The sequence below is a fragment of the Aspergillus flavus genome, chromosome 2 (assembly GCF_009017415.1).
Source record: "Aspergillus flavus chromosome 2, complete sequence".
Lineage (NCBI taxonomy): Eukaryota > Fungi > Ascomycota > Eurotiomycetes > Eurotiales > Aspergillaceae > Aspergillus > Aspergillus flavus.
Genome location: NC_092409.1, coordinates 582,872 through 607,824, shown reverse-complemented (window position 1 = coordinate 607,824; position 24,953 = coordinate 582,872). Strand labels below are relative to the sequence as shown.

General features: G+C 47.6%; 12 protein-coding genes across 12 annotated transcripts; 4 read left to right on the top strand and 8 right to left on the bottom strand.

Annotated features, from left to right (window-relative positions):
• Positions 1-157: 157 nt before the first annotated feature.
• F9C07_2276824 (LEA domain protein) lies at positions 158-1,954 on the bottom strand. The gene is made up of 4 exons (XM_041290452.2): positions 1,320-1,954; positions 844-1,268; positions 617-786; positions 158-563 (listed from the first exon to the last, which is right to left on the bottom strand). Exons 1-4 carry the CDS (start codon positions 1,636-1,638, stop codon positions 251-253), a joined length of 1,227 nt encoding a protein of 408 aa, XP_041142052.1. The 5' UTR covers positions 1,639-1,954; the 3' UTR covers positions 158-250.
• Positions 1,955-2,008: 54 nt separating this feature from the next.
• On the bottom strand, positions 2,009-2,929 carry F9C07_2237739 (uncharacterized protein; the record flags this gene model as incomplete). Its single annotated transcript, XM_041285075.1, has 1 exon — positions 2,009-2,929. One exon carries the CDS (start codon positions 2,927-2,929, stop codon positions 2,009-2,011), a length of 921 nt encoding a protein of 306 aa, XP_041142051.1.
• Positions 2,930-3,050: 121 nt separating this feature from the next.
• On the bottom strand, positions 3,051-4,778 carry F9C07_2276823 (beta-lactamase-like protein). Its single transcript, XM_041290451.2, has 4 exons — positions 4,418-4,778; positions 4,223-4,370; positions 3,808-4,161; positions 3,051-3,739 (listed from the first exon to the last, which is right to left on the bottom strand). The coding sequence occupies exons 1-4, from the start codon at positions 4,631-4,633 to the stop codon at positions 3,450-3,452; spliced, it is 1,008 nt and encodes a 335-aa protein (XP_041142050.1). The 5' UTR covers positions 4,634-4,778; the 3' UTR covers positions 3,051-3,449.
• Positions 4,779-5,371: 593 nt separating this feature from the next.
• F9C07_2217187 (uncharacterized protein) lies at positions 5,372-6,550 on the top strand (the record flags this gene model as incomplete). The annotated part of the gene is made up of 2 exons (XM_071509684.1): positions 5,372-6,161; positions 6,303-6,550. The coding sequence occupies 2 exons, from the start codon at positions 5,372-5,374 to the stop codon at positions 6,548-6,550; spliced, it is 1,038 nt and encodes a 345-aa protein (XP_071363515.1).
• Positions 6,551-6,601: 51 nt separating this feature from the next.
• F9C07_1181128 (uncharacterized protein) lies at positions 6,602-7,586 on the bottom strand. Its single transcript, XM_071507695.1, has 3 exons — positions 7,232-7,586; positions 6,940-7,165; positions 6,602-6,884 (listed from the first exon to the last, which is right to left on the bottom strand). The coding sequence occupies exons 1-3, from the start codon at positions 7,498-7,500 to the stop codon at positions 6,654-6,656; spliced, it is 726 nt and encodes a 241-aa protein (XP_071363514.1). The 5' UTR covers positions 7,501-7,586; the 3' UTR covers positions 6,602-6,653.
• Positions 7,587-8,915: 1,329 nt separating this feature from the next.
• Positions 8,916-9,933, top strand: F9C07_1181159 (uncharacterized protein). The gene is made up of 2 exons (XM_071507696.1): positions 8,916-9,132; positions 9,185-9,933. The coding sequence occupies exon 2, from the start codon at positions 9,210-9,212 to the stop codon at positions 9,702-9,704; it is 495 nt and encodes a 164-aa protein (XP_071363513.1). The 5' UTR covers positions 8,916-9,132; positions 9,185-9,209; the 3' UTR covers positions 9,705-9,933.
• Positions 9,934-9,962: 29 nt separating this feature from the next.
• Positions 9,963-10,673, top strand: F9C07_2197655 (uncharacterized protein; the record flags this gene model as incomplete). Its single annotated transcript, XM_071509415.1, has 4 exons — positions 9,963-9,978; positions 10,147-10,187; positions 10,225-10,514; positions 10,577-10,673. The coding sequence occupies 4 exons, from the start codon at positions 9,963-9,965 to the stop codon at positions 10,671-10,673; spliced, it is 444 nt and encodes a 147-aa protein (XP_071363512.1).
• Positions 10,674-11,353: 680 nt separating this feature from the next.
• On the bottom strand, positions 11,354-12,083 carry F9C07_2197654 (uncharacterized protein; the record flags this gene model as incomplete). Its single annotated transcript, XM_071509414.1, has 3 exons — positions 11,354-11,630; positions 11,651-11,700; positions 11,757-12,083. The coding sequence occupies 3 exons, from the start codon at positions 12,081-12,083 to the stop codon at positions 11,354-11,356; spliced, it is 654 nt and encodes a 217-aa protein (XP_071363511.1).
• A 654-nt stretch (positions 12,084-12,737) lies between these two features.
• Positions 12,738-13,071, bottom strand: F9C07_9601 (putative oxidoreductase; the record flags this gene model as incomplete). Its single annotated transcript, XM_041285070.2, has 2 exons — positions 12,738-12,851; positions 12,907-13,071. 2 exons carry the CDS (start codon positions 13,069-13,071, stop codon positions 12,738-12,740), a joined length of 279 nt encoding a protein of 92 aa, XP_041142046.2.
• A 932-nt stretch (positions 13,072-14,003) lies between these two features.
• F9C07_2276819 (uncharacterized protein) lies at positions 14,004-17,563 on the bottom strand. Its single transcript, XM_041285069.2, has 4 exons — positions 17,355-17,563; positions 17,177-17,276; positions 16,221-17,126; positions 14,004-16,161 (listed from the first exon to the last, which is right to left on the bottom strand). Exons 1-4 carry the CDS (start codon positions 17,512-17,514, stop codon positions 15,045-15,047), a joined length of 2,283 nt encoding a protein of 760 aa, XP_041142045.1. The 5' UTR covers positions 17,515-17,563; the 3' UTR covers positions 14,004-15,044.
• Positions 17,564-17,985: 422 nt separating this feature from the next.
• F9C07_9599 (monocarboxylate transporter) lies at positions 17,986-19,486 on the top strand (the record flags this gene model as incomplete). Its single annotated transcript, XM_041290443.1, has 4 exons — positions 17,986-18,160; positions 18,219-18,325; positions 18,404-18,987; positions 19,057-19,486. 4 exons carry the CDS (start codon positions 17,986-17,988, stop codon positions 19,484-19,486), a joined length of 1,296 nt encoding a protein of 431 aa, XP_041142044.1.
• A 673-nt stretch (positions 19,487-20,159) lies between these two features.
• F9C07_9598 (uncharacterized protein) lies at positions 20,160-22,978 on the bottom strand (the record flags this gene model as incomplete). Its single annotated transcript, XM_041284952.2, has 2 exons — positions 20,160-20,340; positions 21,930-22,978. The coding sequence occupies 2 exons, from the start codon at positions 22,976-22,978 to the stop codon at positions 20,160-20,162; spliced, it is 1,230 nt and encodes a 409-aa protein (XP_041142042.2).
• Between the last annotated feature and the right edge of the window lie 1,975 nt (positions 22,979-24,953).

The window sequence follows — 24,953 nt, the reverse complement described above, 5'->3', positions numbered from 1 at the left end:
ATAATTATTATCCCTTGTCCTGACGGTTTGGCTTCTCTGGTTGTATTAAAAACCTCCCATCCACTGAAACCTGTGCCATGCCTTAGACTACGGGAGCAGTGTGCGGACCTTGTACGACGCAGCAGGCTACTATGGGAGTACTATCACGGAATGCACTCGAAAATATACTGGTGAACTGGATTTGTATGGGAAACGTCACGTCTCTTCACTAAACTAGCTCGCACATAAATGCATAGTCGAACGTGAATTGTCAGTGTCTGGCTTCTCGAATACCCCCCTGGAACAACCGGTTCGATGGGACAGAATTCTTATCACGCATTTTAGCTGCCGTTTCGGCGCCTGCCACCGGAGCTTTGACTTCAAGGCTTCTCCCACAGACTGGACTTTTCCCTTCCGGAAGTTGATACGGGTAAGGCAGATATTCCGGCATCAAACCTAGCTGCCTTAGCACGGTGGCCTGATCCCAGGTGATATGCTCGTGGTAAAGGCGGTCTCCTCGGATATTGACTACCGCCATGAATGGAATCTCCAGCTTACAGCCGGTTGGAGGTATGCCAGGAATCCTGCAAGTGTAAGTGTATGAGCACCGCTATCCGGAATATGTATGAAGACTTACAGCCAATCGATCTCCGAATCATGTGTTAGAGTCATGATAAACTCATCTACTACACGGTCGATGCCGATAGTCCGACTTATAAGTATATTCTTGGTATCGCGCGGATTCTTGAAAATGAAATGATCACGATAGAATTTGGTGAGTTGGGTGCGGCCGATTCCTCCAGTCATCTTCGAGTTGTTAGTCTTGAGGCCGAAGAAATCGACACCATGTTATGTGGCACTTACCGTTGGGATATGATTCACGTAAGGCTCCTGCACCATCGTGTCCATCGTTTGCTCAACAGATCGATTGTCAAATTCAAAGTAGGTATGTTCTTCCCAGATAGCCTCCAGGTCGAAGAAAGGGCCGTTCATATGCTTCTTTAGGAAGGTCAAGTTTCGTGTGTGAGAGACCCCTTCAGTGGCATAATCGAACGCAGCCGAACTAGGAAGGGCAAAAAACTGGGTGCTGGTGTCGGGATAGTCGTATTGCATAGTGCCGGTTGTCCTTTGTAATGGTGAGCTCACTCGTCCACAAAGATGCTGCACTATGGGAATGTTCATTGAGGGCAACTGAACAGCATCTCCTGCCGCTGCATAAATCACTGCTGCTGTAATCTTGTCCAAGCCAGGGAGACAGCATAGCTTTCCCCATAGTTCGGAGCCGTATGCTATAATCCTACATCAGCCGTTATTGTAACTAGCGGAAGGGAGATTCTCACCCACGAGGCCGATCATGTCATTGGGAGTGCACTTGTCATGGCGTACCAATGCCTCAACTGCTAGACGCAGCACGTTCTCCCGCTTGAGTGCAGACTCCAGTATTTCAATAACGGTGTAGCCCTCCTCAGCCCACTTGAATGCAGGCGCAGGGGCCTCATTACCTCGAGTTGGTTGGCTTGAATGGTCATCAGGTAATACAATGACCATGCCGGGACCAATGCCTCTGCGCGTGAGGGGCGGAAATAGGAAACATGCTGACCCGGGGTCCAGGGTGCGCCCACCAGACGAGTTGAGAGCGTCAGCGCCTCTTTGGTCCATGGTTGCTTGGTAACAGTGATAAAGAATAACGACTCATGCACAAAGAATACACAATAGTTGTTGCGAATAGGGGTCATCTGTGGCGTTTAAGTACATCTGCAGGAGGACCCGATGACCGTCTTTCCCCGCCCCCGATGGGAACTCCATTTCCCCTCTCCTTGTTTTGTCGGCTAGGCTTCCGTTATCAATGTGGGGGCGTTAGATCCGGCATCCCACGCTACATCGGAGAGACATGAAGGCCAATTACGTCCTTTTGTTCTTGGCCGAACTACGTACGTGGAAGTTGTTCTCGGCACCAATTCGGAAAAGGTCTTGACGCATCTGAACATCACATGTGTATCAATTACACAAAAGGTTTTGGTATATTATCCTAGATACAGTTGTCCACTAGCCCCTTAACAGCGGTATCCAAGGTTGGGGGGCTCAGTCCCATCGCCGCGTAGTCTATCACCCGGTCAGAAAAGTCCGACCCAAACCCTTCTTGAAAAGTTAACGCGAAGAGAAGGCTGAATACAGCCATATGATCTCCATCCTCCATGCAGTTCTTAGCCTCTAGAGCTGCCACCTTAGAATTCACGCAAACTACTTCCCAATCGGCTTCTGTGGTCCCCGTCATCCGTTTCGCGCTCTCAAAAACGTCGCGCTGGCTGACCAGGAAGGAACTGAAATAGATCCAGTCATTCTGATGCTGTCGGATGAATTCATCCGGCATACTGAAGAAGCGTGCAAGGCTGATGGCTATCCAGGAAAGGGTCGATGTATTGATTTTGACCTGGCCATCATCGTAGAATGTAACTTTGCGGTTCCGGATGTCAAGACCCCAGAAACCGTTGCGCACATTGAAATCGAAGAAGAGGCCGTTCACAACGCCAATCCATGAACTAACTCCAAGCTCTTCAATCAAAGCACGGAATGGCTTCTGCATCTCTGCCAAACCTATTTCCCGGTTCAATCTCTCATGTGTTGGATCCGAGCCAAACTCAGTCGGGACGATGTACTGCACTCGGGCAGCCGCCGCCGCCCGGATCAGTGAAGTCTGCTTCGCGTAGCTCTCTGGACTTAGGGTTATGATGAGGACATCTTGACCGACAAGGCAACGAGCAAGAGACGTCTCATCATCCAGATCGACTCGATTCACAGACACTCTGTCGTCGAAGACTCTGCCATTCCCCGGTCTGATTATGACGGAGATATGGTGGGCCGTGGTATCAAGAAGTGCTTGTAGTATGTGAGACCCTAGAGTCCCTGTCGCCCCAACTAGCACAATGGACCGGAACTCAGGATTGACCATCCTGAAGTAGTAAACAGAAAAGGAAAGCGGGTGTGATGGCAATAAGAAAGTGGAATCCGCGGTTCGTCCTAATGGAAACAGAACGTTTTCCACAGTACAGAAGGGGTCGACAAGAATGCACGCTTCGGATTATAAGGAGCTCTCGCTGGGTTCGGCGTGTATGTCTTCTTCCCCTCTTCTACTTTGTTGCTATCAATGGCTGACGGAACCTCGGCCGTACAGTGCATTGATTCTTGGGGTCTTGCTCCACTTCCCACCGAACAATAGCTCCGGTTCTCCGGAGATCCGAGCATATCAGGATAGCCTAACGGAGCCAGAGCCTTTACCTCCGCCACTTATGGTCCAATGAAGTGAGTAGCTTTCGTTTCGGAGGATACGTTATCCAGAGACAGAACTGGGTACATCCCAATTAGCCGGAGGAGACACGCTCCCGACGATACCAACTTTGCACTCCGCAGTGAAAATACTACAAGCCGACCTCGAGCAATTTTGCGTTCAGATTCACTTATAGCAAACTACATCAGAGAGTATACTTGCTGCCTGAGAAGCATGGGACCAGGCAATTGGGCATGTCCTTCGCAATGTGACACTTGAATCTCCAGCCCGTGCAATGACCAGCTAGTAGTACCTTGGGATCCAACTTCTTCAAATCGTCCATCGTCGCGTTAAGTTTAGCATCGTCCGCGTCCGCGAGATGATAGCCACCCACTACGCAGTAGAGGGGGTTGCCGTTTCCCAAGCGGGCTGCATCTCGACAAGTATTTACGATGCCTGCGTGACCACAACCGGTAAAAACAACAAGACCCTTACCTGAAACACGAAAAACAAACGTTAGGCCAGTCCTGGGAACGCCCACTTGTTCGGATGTGTGGTCGTACCTTTGAGATTACACATCACATATCGCTCTTCCATAATCAAGGTGTCTTCCTCCCATCGGGCAGTTGAGTCATTGAAGCGTAATCCTCCATAAATGCCATCCTCGTAATTAGTTTTTCGAGGTATCTCACCCGAAACCAGGAAAAAGTCGTCCAACACAGTGTGGGGTTGGTCACTTTTCAGTAAAGTGGCTCCGGCCGCTTCCAGCTCCTCGAAAGACGGGTCAGCTTCGAGAGAGATCGGCTGGTCAGCTTGTACCCCTCGATAAGCAGGCCGATCTGGGTGCACGTCCACCACTACTTTTTTTGAGCCAGGGTCGTTGAGATTGATTAGTTCGATTGCCGTAGTCAGCCCGCCTGTGGTACATGTTTAGTTTTACTTTCGCAAAAATGTTCCGGACTAACCCTGCCATCATACCGGAGTGATCTCGATGATAGTGCGAGAGAGTTATGTGCTCAATCTTGCCGATCTCGGATCTCAGTCGCCGAGAGTTTCTTTCCCACACATCCCCTTCGGGCCCAGCATCGAAAAGAAGGTAGTGCTTCTGGGAGCCCTTTGTGGCAATCTATGAAATGTAAGCCTTTAAACCCCATTCAAACGACAGAAACGTACAAGGAGCAAAGAGATTCCATGGGCTGCGCAACATATATTATCCATGCGCATTTCCATAGTCGCTCCACCGCGTTGGGTGTTCGACTTCAACGGCGTCAGTGGAATACCCATGAAACGGCTTGCTGCCTTTACGGCAGGGTTGGGGCTTGGAGAGATCGGGTCAAGTTCATCATTGACGATCACATGGATCTCGAGTTCTTCAACCTCTGTCAGCATGATGTGATCTCTTCTGATATTCGTTGTAGGATGGTCATGTTCCTACAAATGTTTGGGCGCGTTCTTCTAATTAAAAGCCAAGGGGGTAGATGTCATGATGTCATGACGATACCCGCATATACCTAGTCGGCTCGGTATCCGATCGTAGAAGGCAAAAGGATTCCGATGGTTCGGAGTACGGCGGACTAAATGTAGCTTAGGGACAAACTTTAGATTATTGGATTTTTTACCGAAATCTTACTGTTCTACATTCAGCCACGACTGCCACGCACTTTTAAGATATAGATTTAATAAAGCTCTAAAATATACTATTATATAGAATATTTATTATTAAAAATTTAAGATAGTAGTTTTATTTTATGTATAATTAATAATATTTATTAAATTAATAGTGATAATAGTAGCGGTAATAGTAGTAGTAATAGTAGTAGTAATAGTAGTAATAATAGTAGTGGTAGTAGTGATAGTAATAGTGCCGAGTGGTAGTGCTGTTTTGATAGTGGTAATGATGGTAGTAGTGGTAGTAATGGTAGTGTAAGACTGGGCCCTAATCTTCTGGGTTATTATATCTAAAGTTAGTGCATTGGTATTGGTAAATTTGGTAATATTTTATTTTGTTCGTAAGCTAGATTTAGTCCGCCGTAGGTAAGGGAGGCGGTGACATCCTGGGCTTTGGGCAAAATTTTGCTCCCTTACAGACCCATCAACTTCCGAACATGTCTAACTGGATTAATCCTGATGCCGCCGCGACTGAATCACCGAAAATCATCGAAAGGATGCATCCGTTGTAAAAAGCGGAAGGTTAAATGCGATGAGAGTCACCCGGAGTGTAGGAGATGCCTTCAGCACGGTGTCTCCTGCGAGTATCCCCCCTTTCAGCCGCGGCGTTGGGCTTCAGCAAAACGCGCCATGGCCCATCACGCATCCCCGGATACTTCAGAACGGCTACAATGTATTGGATCCAGCTTCATGAAGATAACAGATGTTCTTCTCATGCACCACTATGTGACGGAGACCACAGGCACAATGAGCTCCTCACTGGACCCCACTGTTAAGGAAATGTGGTGCATTGCAGTGCCCCAGATGGCATTTGAAGAGCACGGGCTTCTTCACACCCTGCTAGCGATTGCTGCAGCTCATCGAGCTACGCTGATACCAAGCGAGTCTGTCCGTCTGCACATTATCCACCAGACACACATGGACCTAGCTCTCCAGCGTCATCAAATGATGGTGGTCGACGTCAGTGAAAATGGCGCGCCGATTTCCGACACTCTCTGCCTCAATTCTATCCTGATCTCTCTGTATGTTCTCGGCCTTCGATCTATGAAACGAGACCGTCCGTATGAGCTGCCAATGCAATGGCTCTACCTTTCCCGCGGGATACGAGTTCTTATGCGGCAAGCCTTTTACCGGTTGCTTGATTCAGGTACACGTATACAGCCGCTCCTGGCGGCGTCTGCCAAGATGCTTCCATCCGAAATTGAACTAAATATGAGTGACGAGGCACTATTTGACTTCCTCCTGGAGTGTCACGGCGAGGATGGCGATCTCGACCCTTCGTCTTTACAAGCATACCGCACATGCACATTGAGGTTAAACTTCGCCCTCAAAGTGGTGCAAAACGGAGGATCTGAATTCATTCTTCGCCAATGGTTCATGTGTCTTGGAGCGGCTGTACCTGGGCGTTTTATCCAGCTGCTTTCTGAAAAGAAACCGCGTGCGTTAGTTATACTGGCATATCATTTTGCCCTCGTGCATTGCGTGCAGAACATATGGTTCCTGTCAGGTATTCCCGCTCAAGAGGTTCGTGGTATCAATAATATCCTACCTCCCAAGTGGAAATGGGCGATGACGTGGCCTTTACGTGTTACGGATGGACGAAAGATGGATATAGGTGAACTTGCCACAGTTAACTAAAGGCATGCTCCGTGTATCTCACAGCCAAAGCGTCTATACGCGCCCAGAGGCCAAACTGGGTTCCAACTGGTTGTGATATAAGAGCGCACAGTAATCTAGTCGCTTACATCAGTTCACCCCTGATGCTTGTTCGGCAACGAACGCTAGCTAGGCCCCGAGTCATGATACCAGCAGATATATAGAGGAGTATGGCCAAGAATTCAGGTAGCATCCCAAGGATGACTCTTACAGGAAGACTACCCCCGTCCACCCGTGAGTGGGTGAATACGGACGCAACTGTGTAGATCACGCGAACTCCTATAATGGGAACTGCGGCGGTCATGCCCAATAGAAGCTGTTTCAATAATCAGTGAGACGTTGACGCCTGTTCACTTCGGAGTAGTAACTACCTTCTTTTCGTCTGACAATCTGTCTTGAGCCATCCGGTGTGACAGAATGGTGAGCGCAGCTAAAATTGTCCAACCTAACAAGAATATGATCACCCCAGTTTTCAAAGTGGCCAAATTATTCTTGCTTGCAGCAGCTAGGGCAACTCCGGTAATAAGCAAGATATGTGTGCCCATAACGCCTCGTGGCCCTAGAGCCCAGTGCAGACTTCGCTTGATGGAATGATTTCTGCTCAATGCATATTAGCCTTCAAACACCCCACAGATCAATTCAACTGAAGCAGACGCTACATACGCCTCCTGAAGAAGACCCAAAGCAGCCATCACTAGTGGCGAAAGACCGATGCCGTTAAGCACCATTGCTGTCGTATTTATTTTATTCTCCCAAGACGCACGCAGTAACATCCCATTACCTGCTAGTCGAAGAACGCACAGTATAACGACGTATAGCCAGCCCGAGAGACCATGTCGGCCATGAATGTATAGGCAATAGAAACTAGGAAGGATCATTATCGCATAAAACGTGATCCATGCAACGGAAAGGCCTTCGTCTGGCATTGTCATATGTCCGGACTTGAACTCGTATGGTGCTGCAGGGTATAGCGCGGCGAGGATAGTGGCGTCAACGTGGATATATGCTGGCTCTTTGGTCGAGACGATTCATTTACGCACGATGATTGAGTTACCTTTTTATATTTGCTGCTACAGGTGTTGAAGTTCTGCAATCCAGTACCTACCTAGTCCCTCAAGGGGCTCGGTTCGTCCACAACACGGATGTCGATTATTTCCCTATTCAGTACCGAACCCGAAACCGAGACCGAAGGTGGAGTGGATTCAGCTGACTCAGAACAACACCTGCGAGTGCCATCCGTTTAACCCGTTTCTAGGGCCATTACAAAAAGTGGGGGGCAATATATGCACCTACGAGAGGGAGGAGTATAACATACCAGTATAACAGACTTCACGGGAAACAAACATAATTTCTAAAGGCTCTAATGCGATCGCTTGAAATCTGACACCTGACATAGACTAACTGCCTCTCTAGCGGAAGAGTGAACCGTGAGCCCCGGTAAGACTGGGTAAAGATCAGAAAACTCTGGCTTTTATAACAACCAACGGGATGATTGAGAGCTAATTGCAGCCACGCGGCACGTGGGGCTGGTTTCATCCGTATACAAGGCGCATATCTGAGCCGACGTCATGAGCTCCTTTCTTTTCAGGGAAGTTAGTCTCGAGTTCGAGGCCAAAGCTGTTAAATTATCGGGGAAGGTTGCTTTATTCCGCATGGTGATGAGTTATCGGGTCGTGACCCGTAAGGAAACTACCAAGCCGGGCAGGAAAGTATACGGGCAAAAAGAAACAATGCTCCGATGAACCATGTATACCGTCAAAGTCAATTCTCATCGCGGGTATATGCCTTCCTAAGTGTGGCATTGGACACTGCCGCTGCAGTGAGCACCAGGGCGCTGCCTCTGGTCTGTTGCATGTAGCCGGCCCAACCGTTGTCCGGGTACCTTTTCCGGTTACTTATGTGCCTGCCGCCTTGTACAAACCGTTCACCAAAGTTTTTGCCGAAGTGCCGAATGCATCCCTAGTATCGAGGGTGGTGAGAGTCTGATGGCATAGGAAGTAGATCAGCTGGGGAACAACAGTGGCGGCTCGGACTGCATTCAAAACACCTTTGTCGGCGTGGTAGCAGTATTCAACGCAGCTGACAGTCAAATCTCCGATTCGCATCGCTGAGCTCTGTCACTATGAATAGTAGTTTCCTTCCAGCATGCATGTTGCGCGCAGTGATGGCTCACAATAGGACGTCCGCACGAGCTAATAGTCCACAGTGTTGCCTGGATAGCCCTCATTTCAAGCCTTTGCCCGTTGGAGCCCGGCACCAGCCGATGATTTGGAGGGCATTTGGGCATTAGCTGCAGGTAAGGTCTGGAAGTATATTGCCTTTCCAAAAAGGTTGAAACAGGGTAAATTGGTCTCGGCTGGATGATTCGGAATAATCACATCACTCGCATGTGATATGCCGAGCCCCTCGGATCTCACCTTATTCTGATTCTTGTTGTCCCTAAAACCAAAGAACCGCGAGGATCCACATTGTTGGTCTTTTGCACACTCCATAAATGACCTTCAGCAAGTGCAAGTTGAGAGTCTGACGTCATTTTATCTGCTGTCGATTGGCCAAGTTAACAGGTATGATATGCTCCTGTTCAGCTCTGCACTGTGCTAAATTTACTATGGTTAGGTCGTGGAGGTTCTGCGGTTTGTCCATGCGGTCCGCTATCACAACGGGGATACATCTTCGAAACGAAAGTCCCGACGTTTCACTCACCTCCAGGAAGAATCTCTGTTGGGTTTGGTGGTCTCTATACACATTAGATATCACCCTCTGTCTAAAGACCGGCCGCGGCCCTAGTGTGAACACCGATTTCATTACTACTCCTCTACCATTGCCCTTTGGGGACAACGCAATGTGGGAAGTAAGTGGCCCAGCATTGATCAGAGAGTATAGAGATTCCAGTCAATTAATCGGTCCGCATCCATCGCTGGTCCAGCACCAACAGCATGGACAGAATCCCGAGGTATCTGGAACGTCGATAATTGTACATGATGGCCTGCAGACAAGCCCAGAAGGGAGCTGTGGCCCCATACTTGATACTTCGCGTTATTGTCTTTCTTTTGTCCAGCTGACCCTTCTGATGAGGCAGTCAATCGAATCACTATATGCTCCTGCATGTTCAAAAGTGCCGTGGAATGTCCGTTAGATGACCGTTTCACTCAATACGAAATTGGACGACCGGTCCTCCCGGCTTTCGCCTGAACTAGAGTTCGAAAATACAAAATCTCAATCTGGTGTTTATATCAGGCAGCGAGTGAGCCTCGCATTTCTTCAAGGTGTACGCGCAGGATCTCCATCCGAAGCATAGTCATAAAAAGCGGAAACGGTGATCAGTCGGCCAGGGGTGGGGGTTTTGTGAACGAAAAGTTTTTCATTTCTCACTAAACTTGCTATCTGTGACTCAATGGTTGACCTTGTCCGTACGTCGTCGTGACAACATCCGCTGATATATAGAATTTGTTCGCTGCATGCGACTAAAAGCAAAATTTCCGTCACTGTGTGATCATTCCCTTAGACATCTATCCACATGCATAGTATGTCTCGTCGCATAACCGTTCCCGAATAGCCATCGCGGCTAGTTTCGCTAGGTAGCTGCATCATCTATGGCTGCGGGGCAGGGCTGCTCGGTGTTGCTGCGTAAAGCATCCTTTAATCGTCTTACTCAGTTCTCAACGGTTGGAGAGAAGATTGAGCAATATTTCACTGGCAGACCGAGTTCATATGTCCCGGGGCATACGTTGGAACGCCTGCTTTCGCTGCCTACAAGGCCCGATTCTGAGCGCTTCGGACTGAACATGGCAATGCACTATGGCCAGGGAGCAGCTGCAGCTATAGTCAGAGCCCCCATGAGCGCAAACGGGATTCGTGGGCCTTTTTCAGATTTTATGTTCATATCGGTACGGCTGATGATCGACCAGACACTGGAGAATGCGACGGGTGTCGGCGCGCTTCCATGGTGAGTTCACACGACCATATGCACGCAAAAGTGTGCCTGGTGCCGACACTGACGGGCCGTAGGACGTGGCCAGTCAACGAGCAGATTATCGACATTCTTCATATGGCGGTTCTCGCGTTTGTGACCGGTTACTTTGCGGATAGATGGCTACAGGGGTGATAAACTGCTGGCAGGGTTCCGCGTGTGCAGCCATACTAAATGCACATGCTTGGAACCCAACTTCTAGCATGACTGGAACATACGGCGAGAGTGAATATTTCACAAGCAGAGTCGTGGGGCGAAATCTTAGGTTCTGAGGACAATTGCACGAAGGAGACTCAGAGCGAACGAGCAGAGCTTCCTAGTAGGCAGGGCGAGGCGCGCTCTGTCAAGCTGTAGCAAGGCGTAATGGTGTAGTTAGATGTACATGGAATGAAAAGGTCTTCCAGACTGATCGCGAGAATCGATTTGGCGCTGAGGAACCCTGTAAACTGGTGGTACATCAGCTTCAGGCGATGCTGAAGGCGCCCGGAATAATGCGAGCGAGGAAAAACCAAGATATGACATACGCCCTTTCCGATGTTCAAGCTGCAGGATACAGGGTTTATTTTAGCGGTCAAGATTGATCATAAATATGGCCGTCATTTTCGATAGTTTAAGATGACTTCAAGTCCTTGCAACCGTCCAGATCAAGTGGCATTATACGCGGTAATTCAGACTCCCGCATTTTGACGTGACCAAGAAAAGGGAACTTTGGGCGCCATAAATCAAGCAACGAATCCCAGTGACAGTGGAAAGAAATAAAACCCCATTGGCGCCATATACATAACAGTCTGGCCGCGCGAAGAGTGTCTAGTAGGCTACTTCGTCGATGGATTGGGCATGCCAGAGGTGTGAGGCCCTTTGCGGAAGAGATCAGCCAGCTGGTGGATTGGGGCAGTCATAAGTCCAACTCCAGTCTCGAAGGGAGGCTTGTCAGGAGCGCTGGGGTGGGAGCGTGATGGAACAAACATCTTCGTTCTGCCAAACGACTTGGTCAGGTGCTTGCTTTCCTCCTCGGTTATGGCGTCTTCCAGTTTAGAAAGATCCTGACTCCCCTCTTCCTTGATGTGTTGGTAAAGATCCTTTGCATCAAGGCTTTGATGGTTTGTTCAAACTCGGGATCAGATGGCTTCATGTTCTGGAATTCCTTCAGCTGCTCTTTGACCTACATTGAATGGTTAGCGAACTATATCTGTAAGACGGGACTGCAGGGTTTATTACCGTCTGATGCTCATTACGGTCTTTCTCTGCCATAGCCCGACCATCAGCGAGCTTTTTCTCCAGCTGGGGGTAAACCACTAGCTCCTCGGCGATAGAGTGGCGGGCTAATTCCCAGGTGAACTGGTTCTGCCACTGCACCTTCTCCTTATTCGAGGTGGAATTGAGAACTTTGCTGTAGTAGTCCACGATCTCTCGATGATCCGTTTTGATAGTGTCAACGATGCGAGCCGCCATGGCGATGCGTGAATTGGATATCAGTCGTCGTGTGATTTGAGAAGCGTCCAGTTGCTTGAGAGGGCGAGTGAAACCAAGGGGGCGATATACCATTTTGAACTTGCGCGAGCGTGGAAGCTCCCATTGATCTAGGAGCGACCGCTACAAATAAATGCCCTGGAGTACGCCAACATCTGCGGGTAGCTATCGAGGGTCCTTACCTAGGGTTCATTGTGACACGCGTTGGAACAACGGACTAACTAAATCTAGATTTCTTGTCGAAGCACGATGACCAACTATGATCCATCAATAAGCATCATTGGGGAGCATAATCCTCGTCATTATAACGTACCGATCTCGTGCCTGGTTGATCTGAAACAGCAGGCCGTCCAAAGTCATATGGTGGCTTAACTATCGCTGACGATTTCACAGGCATCGGTGCTCCCACTAACGCCTCGACTAGTTTTACCAAACTCTTAGTTCCTGCCCTGTGCATTAGCTACTGGTAGATAGAATTACTGGGAGCCCTGCCCTGCAGTCAGTTCTATGATGTACAAATACTAAACACTAGGTTGAATATAAGTTGAGTCACTGGGAACGCTGTTATACAGTCTGTGGTCATCCGTAAAGCTCCAGCGGCCCAAGGTGTGTGTTATTGATCTCCTCGATCGACTGGAATCGAACATCGGACAGTACGGGCTGGAAGATTCGAACACAATTCGAGGTGCAGGTGTGTCGGGGCATCTTGGAAGTTTTGCGTAGCAGTGGTTACAACAGATTGCACAGGTCGAATTGGCCCACCCAGTTTACTTGGAAATGGCGGTCGATTCCATCAGATGTCTTACTGTATTGGTTTGTGTTGATACTGGAGGATAGAATAAGCTATAGGAAGTCAGCATCACGAGCCTGTACCTTTCTAATAGGGCAATGCACTCACCGGGTCAAGCCGCTCTTCCTTACGAACGAGGTGGGAGGCGGTTTCCCTGACCTGGGACAAACTCCCCATGTCGCACGGAACCCACTCCACCTTTGCGTCTTTACCTGCTTCCTCCTTGATCTTGTCGAGTGCTGCTTGGCCTTGGTGTTCTTTGCGGTAAATCATGATGACCCGGGCACCGTTAAGCACAAATGCACCCGAAACCTCGTACCTTTGTAGTCAATAAGCACCTATAATATACCAGCTCAGACGTTGCAGACTGGTCCGATGCCGAGTGCGCCCCCGGCCACTACTGCGACAAGGCCCGAAAGGTCTTCATCACCTTTTTAGGCCGAGTATAGGCTTCGGTATAGATTGCATAGTATAATAATACTTTAATGACTGACCTCTAATGGTACCGTCCAGTTCCAGACCGCTTTGCGCTAGGAGCCGACTAACGACTGCGGAATGCCCATTATTGATTGCCCACCAGATAGGAGTTTTCCCTTCCACATCTTTGGCATTGATATTGATATCAGCTTGATCAAGTAATATATTAAGCATTGGGAGATAACCGTCATAAGGTCCCAGTCATCGTGCCTGGGCCAATTAACCTGGTAGACCTTGCAATTGGAAGTTCTGCAGTCCAATGTCTGATCATTCACTGCGGTACCTGACGAACTACTCCGAGGACTCAAAGACAAGTTCGTGTCATAACAATCGCTGGCCTCAAGCAACGATGCGATCTTCATCATAAGGCTCGGTATATAGGAGTATAGGAGGCATAGATCTCGCGTCTCCTGATCGAAGCTGTTTATTAAACTTGGTAGCCTGTCTAGTCTGAATCACGTGTAATTCACGCGGTACTAGATCAGTGAAAGCTCTACTTGTCGTTATTAGCAGACGCAGATATTCTTACTGTCTATTATAGATAGTGGCGAAATGTATATACCAAGATATTGGACTGTTTTACAAGAAGAGGCGTAAGGCTAATAGAATTGTATAGATTCCTTGCTAGGTAGTTTACTTAGCACTATAAAAAGAAAATTGTACTAGAAATGTCAGTGTTTATATAGAATTATATCTGTTTATAATATACTAGCGCTAGTCGCGCGAGCGCCAAGATTACGTACTAGATCACACTCTTTAAATATATCCACTCGACCACTGACCGTATGTAAGCCACACGCCAGGAGATTAGTAGTTGGGTGGGTAGCTACCAGCGAATCCCCCCTGTTGTATGTTTTTAATTTCCCTTTTTTACACAGAGCGAATCAATCGGCATAAAAGACATTATTGATCAATGCACCCAGAATCGATATGACGAGGCGTAAAAACACCCTCAAAACATACTATGCTGGACAGACTTTGCAGGACCCTTCAAAGCTGTAACATCGGCATTGGTATTGGCCTTGTTGTTACATCTGTAAACTTTAGAGATTGTATCAAATATACTCTGTACACACTGAATGAATGCCCTTATGTCCACTTGCTCCAAAAAGCTACTTTCGCGGCACAAACAAAGCACTGCTATATACGGTTGCACACCAGGGAAACTGTGCCAGGTGCATTCCACTGCTCAGGCAGCCAGGAGCACACATATCAGTCACAATCACAGTTTTTGACAATATGGTATACGGAGTTGATCGAACATAGTTGTAGCAATAGCCATTCAAAATATGCATAGTTTTCCAGAAGCTGTGATATTTGCCTTTGCGGCGTTAGGACATACAGCCACTGCGATTGAGCCCAGCTGTTTCCAAAGTACCCCACAGTCGTATGCAGACACGTCACAGAAGTTATATAAATCAGAAGCCGATATCACTATCTCCTTGTCAGGCGGAAGTAGTCAAATTAGACATAACAATGTTACTGAACATGCTAATACTAGAATATAATTGATTCCATCAGTGGCCGTAAAAATGAGACAAAGGAAAGATCACCAGGGGTACAGGACTTAGATAAAGTTGTATACTTATCCTATTAGGTATATACTGCATCAAGCAGCAGCTCAACCACTATCAAATCAGTGCCAGCATGGGATAGAGCCAGAGGCCCACACCCCCCTTGGACCTTTATCAAGCAAGCCTCATGTGACACCCTATGTAACATTACTTATTTTATCTTGATTAGAGCATCCATTCCCTGTCCTGGGAGCATCAAGACCACGTCCAGTCAAATGTCTCTTCCCATGTAAACCCTGGCGAATAAGGGAAACTGTTCAGCAGTTCTGTCCAGAGCTCGGTGATATCCTGGCCCGCAGGATTGTTGGCTGGATGCTCATGAGCACACGGAAAGTTATCCGCTGAGGTAAAAGACATGTGGGCATGCTCCTCTGGGTCATCTGCTTTCCCAGTGGGCACTGTTTGGCTTCCTGGAATTTCGGTTTCTTCAGATGAGAATGGTTGTGTTGGAAGGCCGGCACTATCATATGGCGTTGAAGTCGACGTTGGACCAGGATGGTTACCATTCACGTCCACAAATTCTCGCGGTAAGGATAGACGTGGCTTCTGAATGATACCTATTAATTGATCGAGCGCTCGGATCATGTTTTTCGTAGGCTCCCCCAAGGATCTCTGCTTTCCTCTCAGCATTTCGCATTCGCGAATCAAGTTCTTCCTTCTGTCCCGTGCACGAAGCTCATCTTTATCCCTCATAATATCAATGGTCAAGAGAAGCAGGGCACCAAACGAGTGTTGGTCAATACTGTGTGAATGGAAGGAAGGGCAAAGATCTTCCGGTTCGACTGTATGACGAATATTCAATAACTTCTCGGCGCAGCTTATTCCAAGATTGACCAAATCAGAGCAAGATGGATGGCTCCCTCCTCGAATAAGAAGTGGCCTTAGCAAACGGCCAAGTCGTGAGTATAGTCCAAACAATAACACATGCCTTTGCCGGATAATATAGGGGTGATGGGCAGCCAATACTGCTGTTTTATTTCTGTTTTCTTCATCCATCTGGAAATACCATGGCAGGTTTCCCTCGAATGAGTTAAACCATACAACAATCTGGCGGATCTGCTCGTGATCTGGTATATCTGTTCGTTGGTGGATGTTTTGCATAGAATCGACCATATCTCGACATAGCTCAGCAAGCTTAATGCGTTGGATGAAGAATGACATTGATGTTGGCTGGTCCTCGGGTAGCGAATTTGGGGATGGTCCGTCGGCACGGATATCGGCATCGTCTATGTTGAGGGGATATTTGACCGCCATAAGCTTCGGGTTGATGCTATATATTCCCTCCTGGCTTCCTGGGACACTAGCAACAAGCCTCGAAGCGCATCATTAGCATTGTCCTATATACAATTGAGATGAAAGGATCGAACAAACCAGTCAGTAGACGCAAGATGCCACCAGAGACGGCGCTTGAGTTCTGTTACAATGACGTCGTCATCTTCTGTTGGATGATGCGCGTCGAGGCGATGAATCTTCATTTGAATTGCCTTCGAATGTGCGATACCTCTTAGGGTATGGAACATGGATGATTGGCCTTCCGTGTCCCATAATAAGTACGTCATGATCAATATTGTCTGCAGAGATACTAGTGACGATGAGCGTATTGCATCTGGCTGCAATAGTCCAAATATGACTGCCTCCTTCCATGTATTGTGCCACTTCGACGCATCCTTCAGTTGGTCAGATATTGAGTGGGAGTGTGAATGGCAGACATAAAAGGCGCTGGATGCGAAGATGGAAAGGAACAAGATAATCGTTTCATGTAACCCCATCATCGATCCCGATAGTTCATTATAAGTGGCCTCCAGGAGAGTGCGCGTGGAAGGAACATGAATCTCGCGGTGCAGACAGTCCGCAGTCTGAACATAATGTTCAAAAAGTAGCCGAGCAAGATGAATATCAGGCAGAAGACTTTGCAGGTTTCTCCACTTGACATTGTTCGGTACATCGGTAGTTGGTGGGTCATGATGCTGGAGTGTTTTGGGAGATGCCTCTCCAGGAGCTTTTCTGTCATTCAATAGAATAAATTTGGGATCGCTCATGGATATCCCCCTTGCTGGTTGCTGTCCAAAGCTCGGCTCGGTAGCAGAGTGTGGATTAGAAGCAATGGCCTCAAGATTGTCCCATGTCTTGGGACTGTCTGCTCCATGATGACTTTCTGCTAACATACAAGATGGAGGACTAAATTGGGGTGTTCTTTGGAACTCCTGTCCTAGCCCGGAGGTGGAAAGGAGAGCGCTTTCTACTCTCTTAAGGCGGTCGTTGATTTCCCGAACATTTCTTTATCAATCGTCTTAGTAATGGCATAATACAGTGTTAGGGTCTCGCACCGTTCCAGGGATACAAGTTTGTCATCTGGGATAAGACTATGGTGTTGCTTCTCAGATGGGTCCTTGCTCGAACCTAAGGAGGACTGTACAGGTTTAATCACTTTCAAAGGGCGTTAATCCTCTTGCGTCAGGCAAAATCACTTAAATTAGACACAGACTCGAAGAAGAGATATCTTACCTGAAGCATATTCGCAATCAAAGCCTCTGGAAGTACAGTTATAGCACGGCCGTTTCTTGTCGCATCGAACCTTTTTCAGACGGCAGAACTCACAGGACACGGGCTGCTGCCAAGCACTGCGCTTGGGGGCTGGTCCGGCTTCTGCAGTTGAACGCTTCATCACGTTCAGGGGGTTTTGAGTGTCCAGTTCCAAGCTCTGTTGTACGATGTAAGATTGGCTTGAAGTCTCCACGGTCTCACTGTCTTGTTGTCTTGCGCCGTGATTGGCCCACTCGGACCTCCGCGGGGCTCCGCGGGGCTCCACCCCGTCCTCACGCCCTACCAGCCGCTTTGCTTAGAGGCATAAACAGCTAAATCATGAGTCAATGGAATCGGCTTTGGCACACCAAGTTATACGGATGTGTCGTAGACTGTTTTGTTTCTCTGTGTATATAAAAGTGCCAATCTAACCCAGTCTTTCCTCGATCACTAGACTTGAGAAGCTTCAATTAACACCTCGTTTTACAAGCTTGAATTTCCATTGAACTGTTGTAACCTATTTCCTTTTTGGTGAACCCCAGTGCTACTTCTGAGCTCACTTTGAAAGAGTTACTTTGTCTATTCCCTCTCTTAGTGTTCGCCAACTGCGAGGATGGACGACACACATCACTCAACCGGTGCAAGTCAGAATGCGGGAGAGAAACGACCGACCTTTGAATCAGCTAAAGTAAACGAACCTCAGGAATTTCCTGACGGGGGCTTACGGGCTTGGCTAGTGGTTTTGGGGGCCTTCTTCGGCCTTCTTATTAGTTTCGGCTGGACGAATTGTATGAACCAAAGCAAGTCCCCGGGGGAGAGAGAAAAGATTAACCCTTCATCTCACAGGTGTCGGCGTGTTTCAAGCCTATTATGAGACTCATCAGTTACAGTCAAAATCCCCAAGTATAGTGTCGTGGATCCCTGCAACATCGATGTTCATGATTTTTATTACTGTGAGTGAGAGGCTAACGGATAAGATTAAACACCGAATCCTTAGACTTCTCAGATGACACTAACACTCCCAAATGTAGGGACCTGTGGTTGGAAGGCTGTATGACAATTTTGGGCCGCGTTACCTCCTCTTGATAGGGGCCTTCCTGCATGTATTCGGTCTCATGATGACGTCCATTTCATCCCAGTACTACCAGTTTATCCTTGCCCAAGCTATTTGCAGTCCCATTGGCGCGGGCATGGTCATGTATCCTTGCTTCACCTGTGTCACAACATGGTTCATGAAGAAGCGTGCCCTGGTCATGGGTATAGTTGCCAGCGGATCGAGCCTCGGTGGAGTGGTTCTACCTATCCTAGTAGATCGCTTGATGCCTCAGATAGGTTTCGCGTGGACCATGCGAACATGTGCGTTTCTAATGTTGGCGCTATTAATCGTCACAAATCTCACCGTGAGGCCAAGGCTACCTTCGCAACCAAAAAACATTGGTATAATGGCATTTATCCGGCCTTTCAAGGATCTTCCATTTCTTTTAACAGCACTTGCCAGTTTCTTCTATTCGATGGGCATGTTCATCCCAATCACATTCATGGTGACCTACGGCAAATATAGGGGAATGTCAGTTGAACTTGCCGGGTATTTAGTACCGATTTTCAATGCAGCGAGGTATGTACATATCACTCAGCATTTCTATCAGCCCCATGGATAAGAAACCGGCTAACCAGGCAATGATAGTGGTATCGGCCGCATTCTTCCCGGATATGCAGCGGACAAGCTAGGCAACTATAATGTCTCTCTTTGTGCTGCATGTTTGTCCAGTATTTTCGTTTTGGCTCTGTGGCTCCCTGGACAAGATCAAGCGACGGCAATTGCATTTGCTGCTCTCTTCGGTCTAAGCTCTGGCACCTACACAGCGATCAGCCCGGCTCTGGTGGCCCAGATTTCCGATATACGGGAGATTGGAACCCGATCGGGTACGATGTATGCTTGCATGTCCGTGGCCGCATTGACAGGTAGCCCTATTGGAGGCGCTCTCATCTCGGCTGCAGGGGGGAGTTACTGGAAACTGCAGGTCTTTACGGGGACAATGTTGGTAATGGGGACCATTTTCTACATTATTGCCAGGATGCATTTGGCCAAAGGAAAGCTGTGGATGAAGGTATAGTTTTTGCGTCTGGGTATACACAACTGTTGCAAGGTCATAATATAAATACTTTAATTTAGATCTTTAGTATGAATTATACTGGTCTTTTTCATATATCATAGACTAGATCAGGGCTTAGGAGGAGTATTAAATGAAAACTGGAGATAACGAAATTAACAAAATCCATAATTACTTTTAACCAGAGAGCCCTTCATTCCTAGCTTCTGTACATCATTTGTAGGAGTCGTTCTGTGGAGGGCCCTTGCATTGCGCGAGCTGTGTGCTAGTATTACAGTTCCCTCGCCAAAACCTATAACGGCTGATGTCGAAGAATCCGCCGCCGAGACCAATATTGCCGTCAGACTAGTGGAAATAATCCTCGGCCCGTTCCTTTCAAGCGTAACTACCTAGAGTGGCCCGAACGAGATTGTGGATTCCGAGAAATTCACCATACCGATAGTCACCCATCACCGTACATATGCACGTTCCAGTTGACATTCCTCTTCAACGCCTTTCTCCAGACCCCTTATCTGGGGGCCAATAAGGGAGCTGATTATCAGACTCGCGCTGGACCAGGAGAAATACGGAAAGTGGAATATTCTCTCCAGCTCAAGGTCGATCCGCTTTGGGAGTGAAACTGCTTTTTCGCAGTTGTTGAACATGGAAAGTCACGAAAGCGAATAAAGTCGTCGTTTTAGCCGATTCGCTGCTTCCGCCTCACCCAGACCTCCTGATCGGTGCTGTCTGCAGACTCATCCTTAGCTTGGGGGTCACGAAGTTGCACTTCCCACAGCTTCAGCTTGTAGTTGCCACGGTCTGCTTGTCCAGAGAAGATATCAAAGGACCAGCCGTGTTTGGGACATGTCAGTCCTGCACTGAGGGTGATGCCAAAGTCTTCAATGTCAAAGAGGCTGCCTTGTGAAAGTGGGAATGACGAATGAGGACATTGCTGGAAAGGGTCAGTTAGAGCTAAGAATCATGTCTCTGACTCACTTACATGGTCAATGGCATGAATCTTGCCTTTATATTTGAAAATAAGTACTTGCTCCTTCAAGTCCCCTGGTAGGTCAATGTCTGCTTCAACCGGAGGGCCGATGTTTGTCTTGGGGATGTTGAATGCTTTGCAACTTGGGGCAATCGGAGAGCAGTCATTGTCCAACTGGAGGTCGGGAAATTCAGAAACAAGGCCTACCCGGTGCCAGGCTGCCTGAGACCGTTGAACAAAAGGATTCATTGCGGGTCTAATAACAGGTTGTGTTAGCGACATCGGGAAGCGCAAGCCTGGCAGATTGTTATCGGAAAAGATAAGTGTGCACGTGACATATTATGCCCTGCATAAGGTCGCGCACCATCGCGAAATGCCATGGCTGATAAGCTTTTAGGCACGGCATTATCGGGGCTATAATTTTAACCGGCTCATATCTGCTGCTATTGCCTCGGTTTAAAAAAGAGGACAGCCTGGATTAGCGAGCAGTTCCAACCATTTATTCATCACAGAGATCATAGATAAATAAGACTAAAAATAGAATCCACCAGAGCATGTCATAAGATAAACTCCAGGTATCTAGACATCGCATGCACAAGAGACCTTCTAGTTAAATGAACATTAAACAGCTGTGAAACATTTTTATGCACCATGTGCATGCAGGGTTTTTATGACCAGTATTTTTATACAGATGGAATGTCCCCAAAGTTTCGGGAGAAAGTGAGACAGAAACATGACATACTGTGTTTTGAAATAGAATGATCAAGGATAATAGCCAGAATTATATGCCGCATTCTTGTTCGGAATATAGTCCTAATATTACCTTTATTTAGGACACTTTCCCCTGTATTATCATCCAAGGAATATATAATGTTGGTGGATAAAGTGTTCAAGGCGCGACCCTTGATGTCATTGGCATTTTGGTAGAGTGGGCATTAAATATAATTATACTGATTGTTACAAGAATAAGTTGTAACAGAGCTATACTAGGACCACAGCTGCGGTATTCGCTAAAGAACTGCCGCTTTCCATGGGAGTTTCAGCTATAGAGACGTATTTGAGTGAATCATAGGACTAGATGCTGCCTGCAGTGCATAGCTTTATCTTTCCTGCTCCTTAATATAATTTTCACTTTTGGGATATAATTACTTGTAGAAATGCCGATTTAAGTATGGTAGCCAATATCGAGTCACTGCTGTGTGGTTCTCCTAAGCATAAACAGCTTGCGAGGGTACAACATGCTTATGGATATGACCATTGATAATAATTGCATGCAATCTCTCCTGTTTCTGCAAAATCTCCAGATCAGACAGAGGGTCTCCATCCACCAGAATCATATCCGCATAGTATCCCGGTGCTACCTTGCCCAAATCGTCTGGGTATCCCATCATCTCTCCTCCCCAAGCAGTTGCAGCAATAATACTCTCCATCGGGGTGTAGCCAAACAAGTCCACAAGATGCTTCAGATCTCTGGCATACGTCCCGTGGGGCGCCCAGGCAAAACCATAGTCACCACCGGGCATGACACGAATTCCCCTTTTGCGCATCTCTTGCATCGCCTTGCAGGCTGTGTCCACCTCGTACGTAAGGCCTTTTTTCGCTGCATCCTCGGCGGTCAAGCCCCATAGAGTTGCTTCGCCGGTGCATGTTGTATAGAAGAAGTTCAGAGCTGGAGCGACCCAAACATGATCCTTCTTTTGCTCTAGCATGTCCATTCCCTCTTGATCGATGAAGCTAGCGTGATAAATAACGTCCACCCCAGCTTGGAGGGCAAATTTGACGGATTGAGCACTTCTGGCGTGTGCACAGACACGTTTCCCCCGGTTATGCGCCTCATCTACTGCGGCTACCGTCTCTTCCAGAGTGAAATATGTTTCCGTGCTGGGCATTGTTGGGTGGATGTCATCCCCACTCATGCTCAATTTAATATTATCCGCCCCGAGCATAATGAACTCCCGAACCTGCTTTCGCATCTCATGTGGCCCGTCTGCATTGCGCGAGATACCAGGCACAATTGCTCCCCCGGTGGTTGTAATCTCAGGTGCATTCGCCAGAGTACGTGGACCTGGAATCATACCGGATTTGATGGCACCCTTGATCGCGATATCGAGCCGAGGTTGAGCTGAGGCTGCCCCGAAACACATGGTATAGCCGCAGTCGAGGTAGGTTTTGGCCGACTGAGCAGTCGATAGGACATGTTCTTCAAGTGGCGCACTTGTAAGGCCGTCGAGAGTAGGCGAGTCATTAAAGCTGAGATGGGTGTGGGCGTCCATCAGGCCAGACATTAGTGTTTTCTTGCCTTCGCCCTCGATCACCAATGCGTCGCGGGCGGCTGAGTCGCTGACATCGCCCACGGCGGCGATACGTTCTCCTTCGATTAAGACATTTCCATGGTAGGGGGCCCGCCCGGTTGAATCCAGAATACAAACGTTTTTGAGCAGGATCTTCGACGGGTCCCCCGGTTTGTGGTTGTTAATCGTGATATCGGCAGGTGTGGGCCGGTATGGCTCATCAACAATGGATCCCATGGCTAGATGATAATTTGTTTTATAGAGAACTTGGAAATTTGGCAATCAAGTTGGGTCGCATTTATTTTTATTTGATTGTCAATCAATTTTTTTTGATTACACATCGTTGCAGGGATCAGGCGGGGTTACATTTGGTTGCATTAAATAGTACGTGAAGATCGCTTCGACACGCAACACTAACCCCACAGCGTTTGTAATATTAAAAGTACTTCCACAATTGCTGCACCACCTTCCACACGCCCTTTCTTTCCTTTTCTAGATCCTTGAGTTCGATGTCTACCCATGGGAGTGGGCCAAAGATCACAGATCAGCGTCAGGCGTCAGTGATATTCTTGGGTTCAACAATGAAATCATTTCTGTCTCTCTTAATAATCCTTATAATTTTCCCTTAAAGTTATGGGGGCCTTTTGTCACTGTATAACTTAGAAACGGACAATATTGACCGGCTTCTAAGAATATTGCACAATAGGTCTCTCTATAAGAAGTTTATTCAACCAATATATCTAGATGCAGCCCAGAAGGAGTCGCCGTTCAAGTGGTGGCCTTACCTGCGCAAGTTTCAGATATTTATAGATGCTTTCCTAGTCAATTGACAATTGGGTCTATCCTAACCACCCAGCTAGTATGTTCCATATTCTAGTCTCTCTTTCCTCGGATATCCTCGCTCCCACCGATCGCCCATTATTGATGCGGGCATAGATGAGAAGTACTCTTAGGCAAACACCAGAAATGGCCGTCAAATGTGAAGCGAGTACTGACTTCATGCAAAAGTTTCAGGCAGTCAAAAACGCTGGTGCACTTATCTCTATATCTGACGTTTCCCATTAGTGACGTATCTTCTCAAGAGGCCTTCTGAAGAACCTTTGGAAACAGTTTACTTTTATTCGGAGCCGCGATCTCTTACTCGTGCAGCATTTCTGCAGCCAGTGCCCCGTGGAACATGCGATTACAAGCCAAGGACGAGGACGTCTCAACAAAGATCAACGAGTTTGAAGGAACCAAATGACCACCGATGCAGAATCTATGAAGTCTAGATCTCTCTATCACATGACCCCGCGCAGAACATGGTCGAGCCTCTTGGATTCGAGTCTAAATTAAAGCGGGCGCTACTTCCGCAACCCGACCCGAAAACAACCCTAACCATGATCTTATGATAGCATGAACGAAGCTTTAATCATTAAACCTTATAGAAGAATATGGTACAATGTGAGTTACTTGCGAATACAACTATGGGCTGTAGCAGGTATTAAAGTACGGTAGGGTCTCATGATGCAGTTCGCACGGACCACGGGTTCACAACCATGGTTCAAAAACGCCCAGACAGATTGAGTAAATCTTCCTAAAATCTTAAGGTTGTGGATTTGATCATTGAGGGTTAGTATATCCCCTGTAAGGTCTAGCCTTAGACTGAGTTTCGGTGGCTGTGATCGTCCCGAACTACCGCTGGTATGGTTCTGGGCCTTTTAGCCTTCTTGACGTCCACCACTAGAGTTAACAAAGAGGCCTTACCAGCCTGCCGGGTGCTAAATACAGCATCTAAGTCCTTGGCATTAAAGAGTTGCTGGCGTGAAGGATGTTCTAGAGCGCCTTCCAACAGTATTCTTGGATCGTCTTAGTTTGTCTTATGACATTGTCAAGGGGCTAGTCGAATTGCATATCTGCCCAACAAAAAACGTCAAATATACGTGTGTCCTGTACCGTGGACTTGTATGTGAATTGCACCAAACTCTCCCTTCTCTGTGACATTTTATTGGGGTTAGTTCTAGTTTGCTATTATAATAAATGAGCTGAGAGGTTCACGATGGTCTAGGTCAACCCAACCCTGGATGGCTCGCAAGTTTAGGTGTTGTTCTAGACTTCCTCAATCATATCGTAGAACTGCCGAGGCGGAATACTCTAAGGTATAAAACAAGGATCATGTATCTATCCTGATATACACTGCGACCAGTTGCGTACAGACCACACAACTGACGCT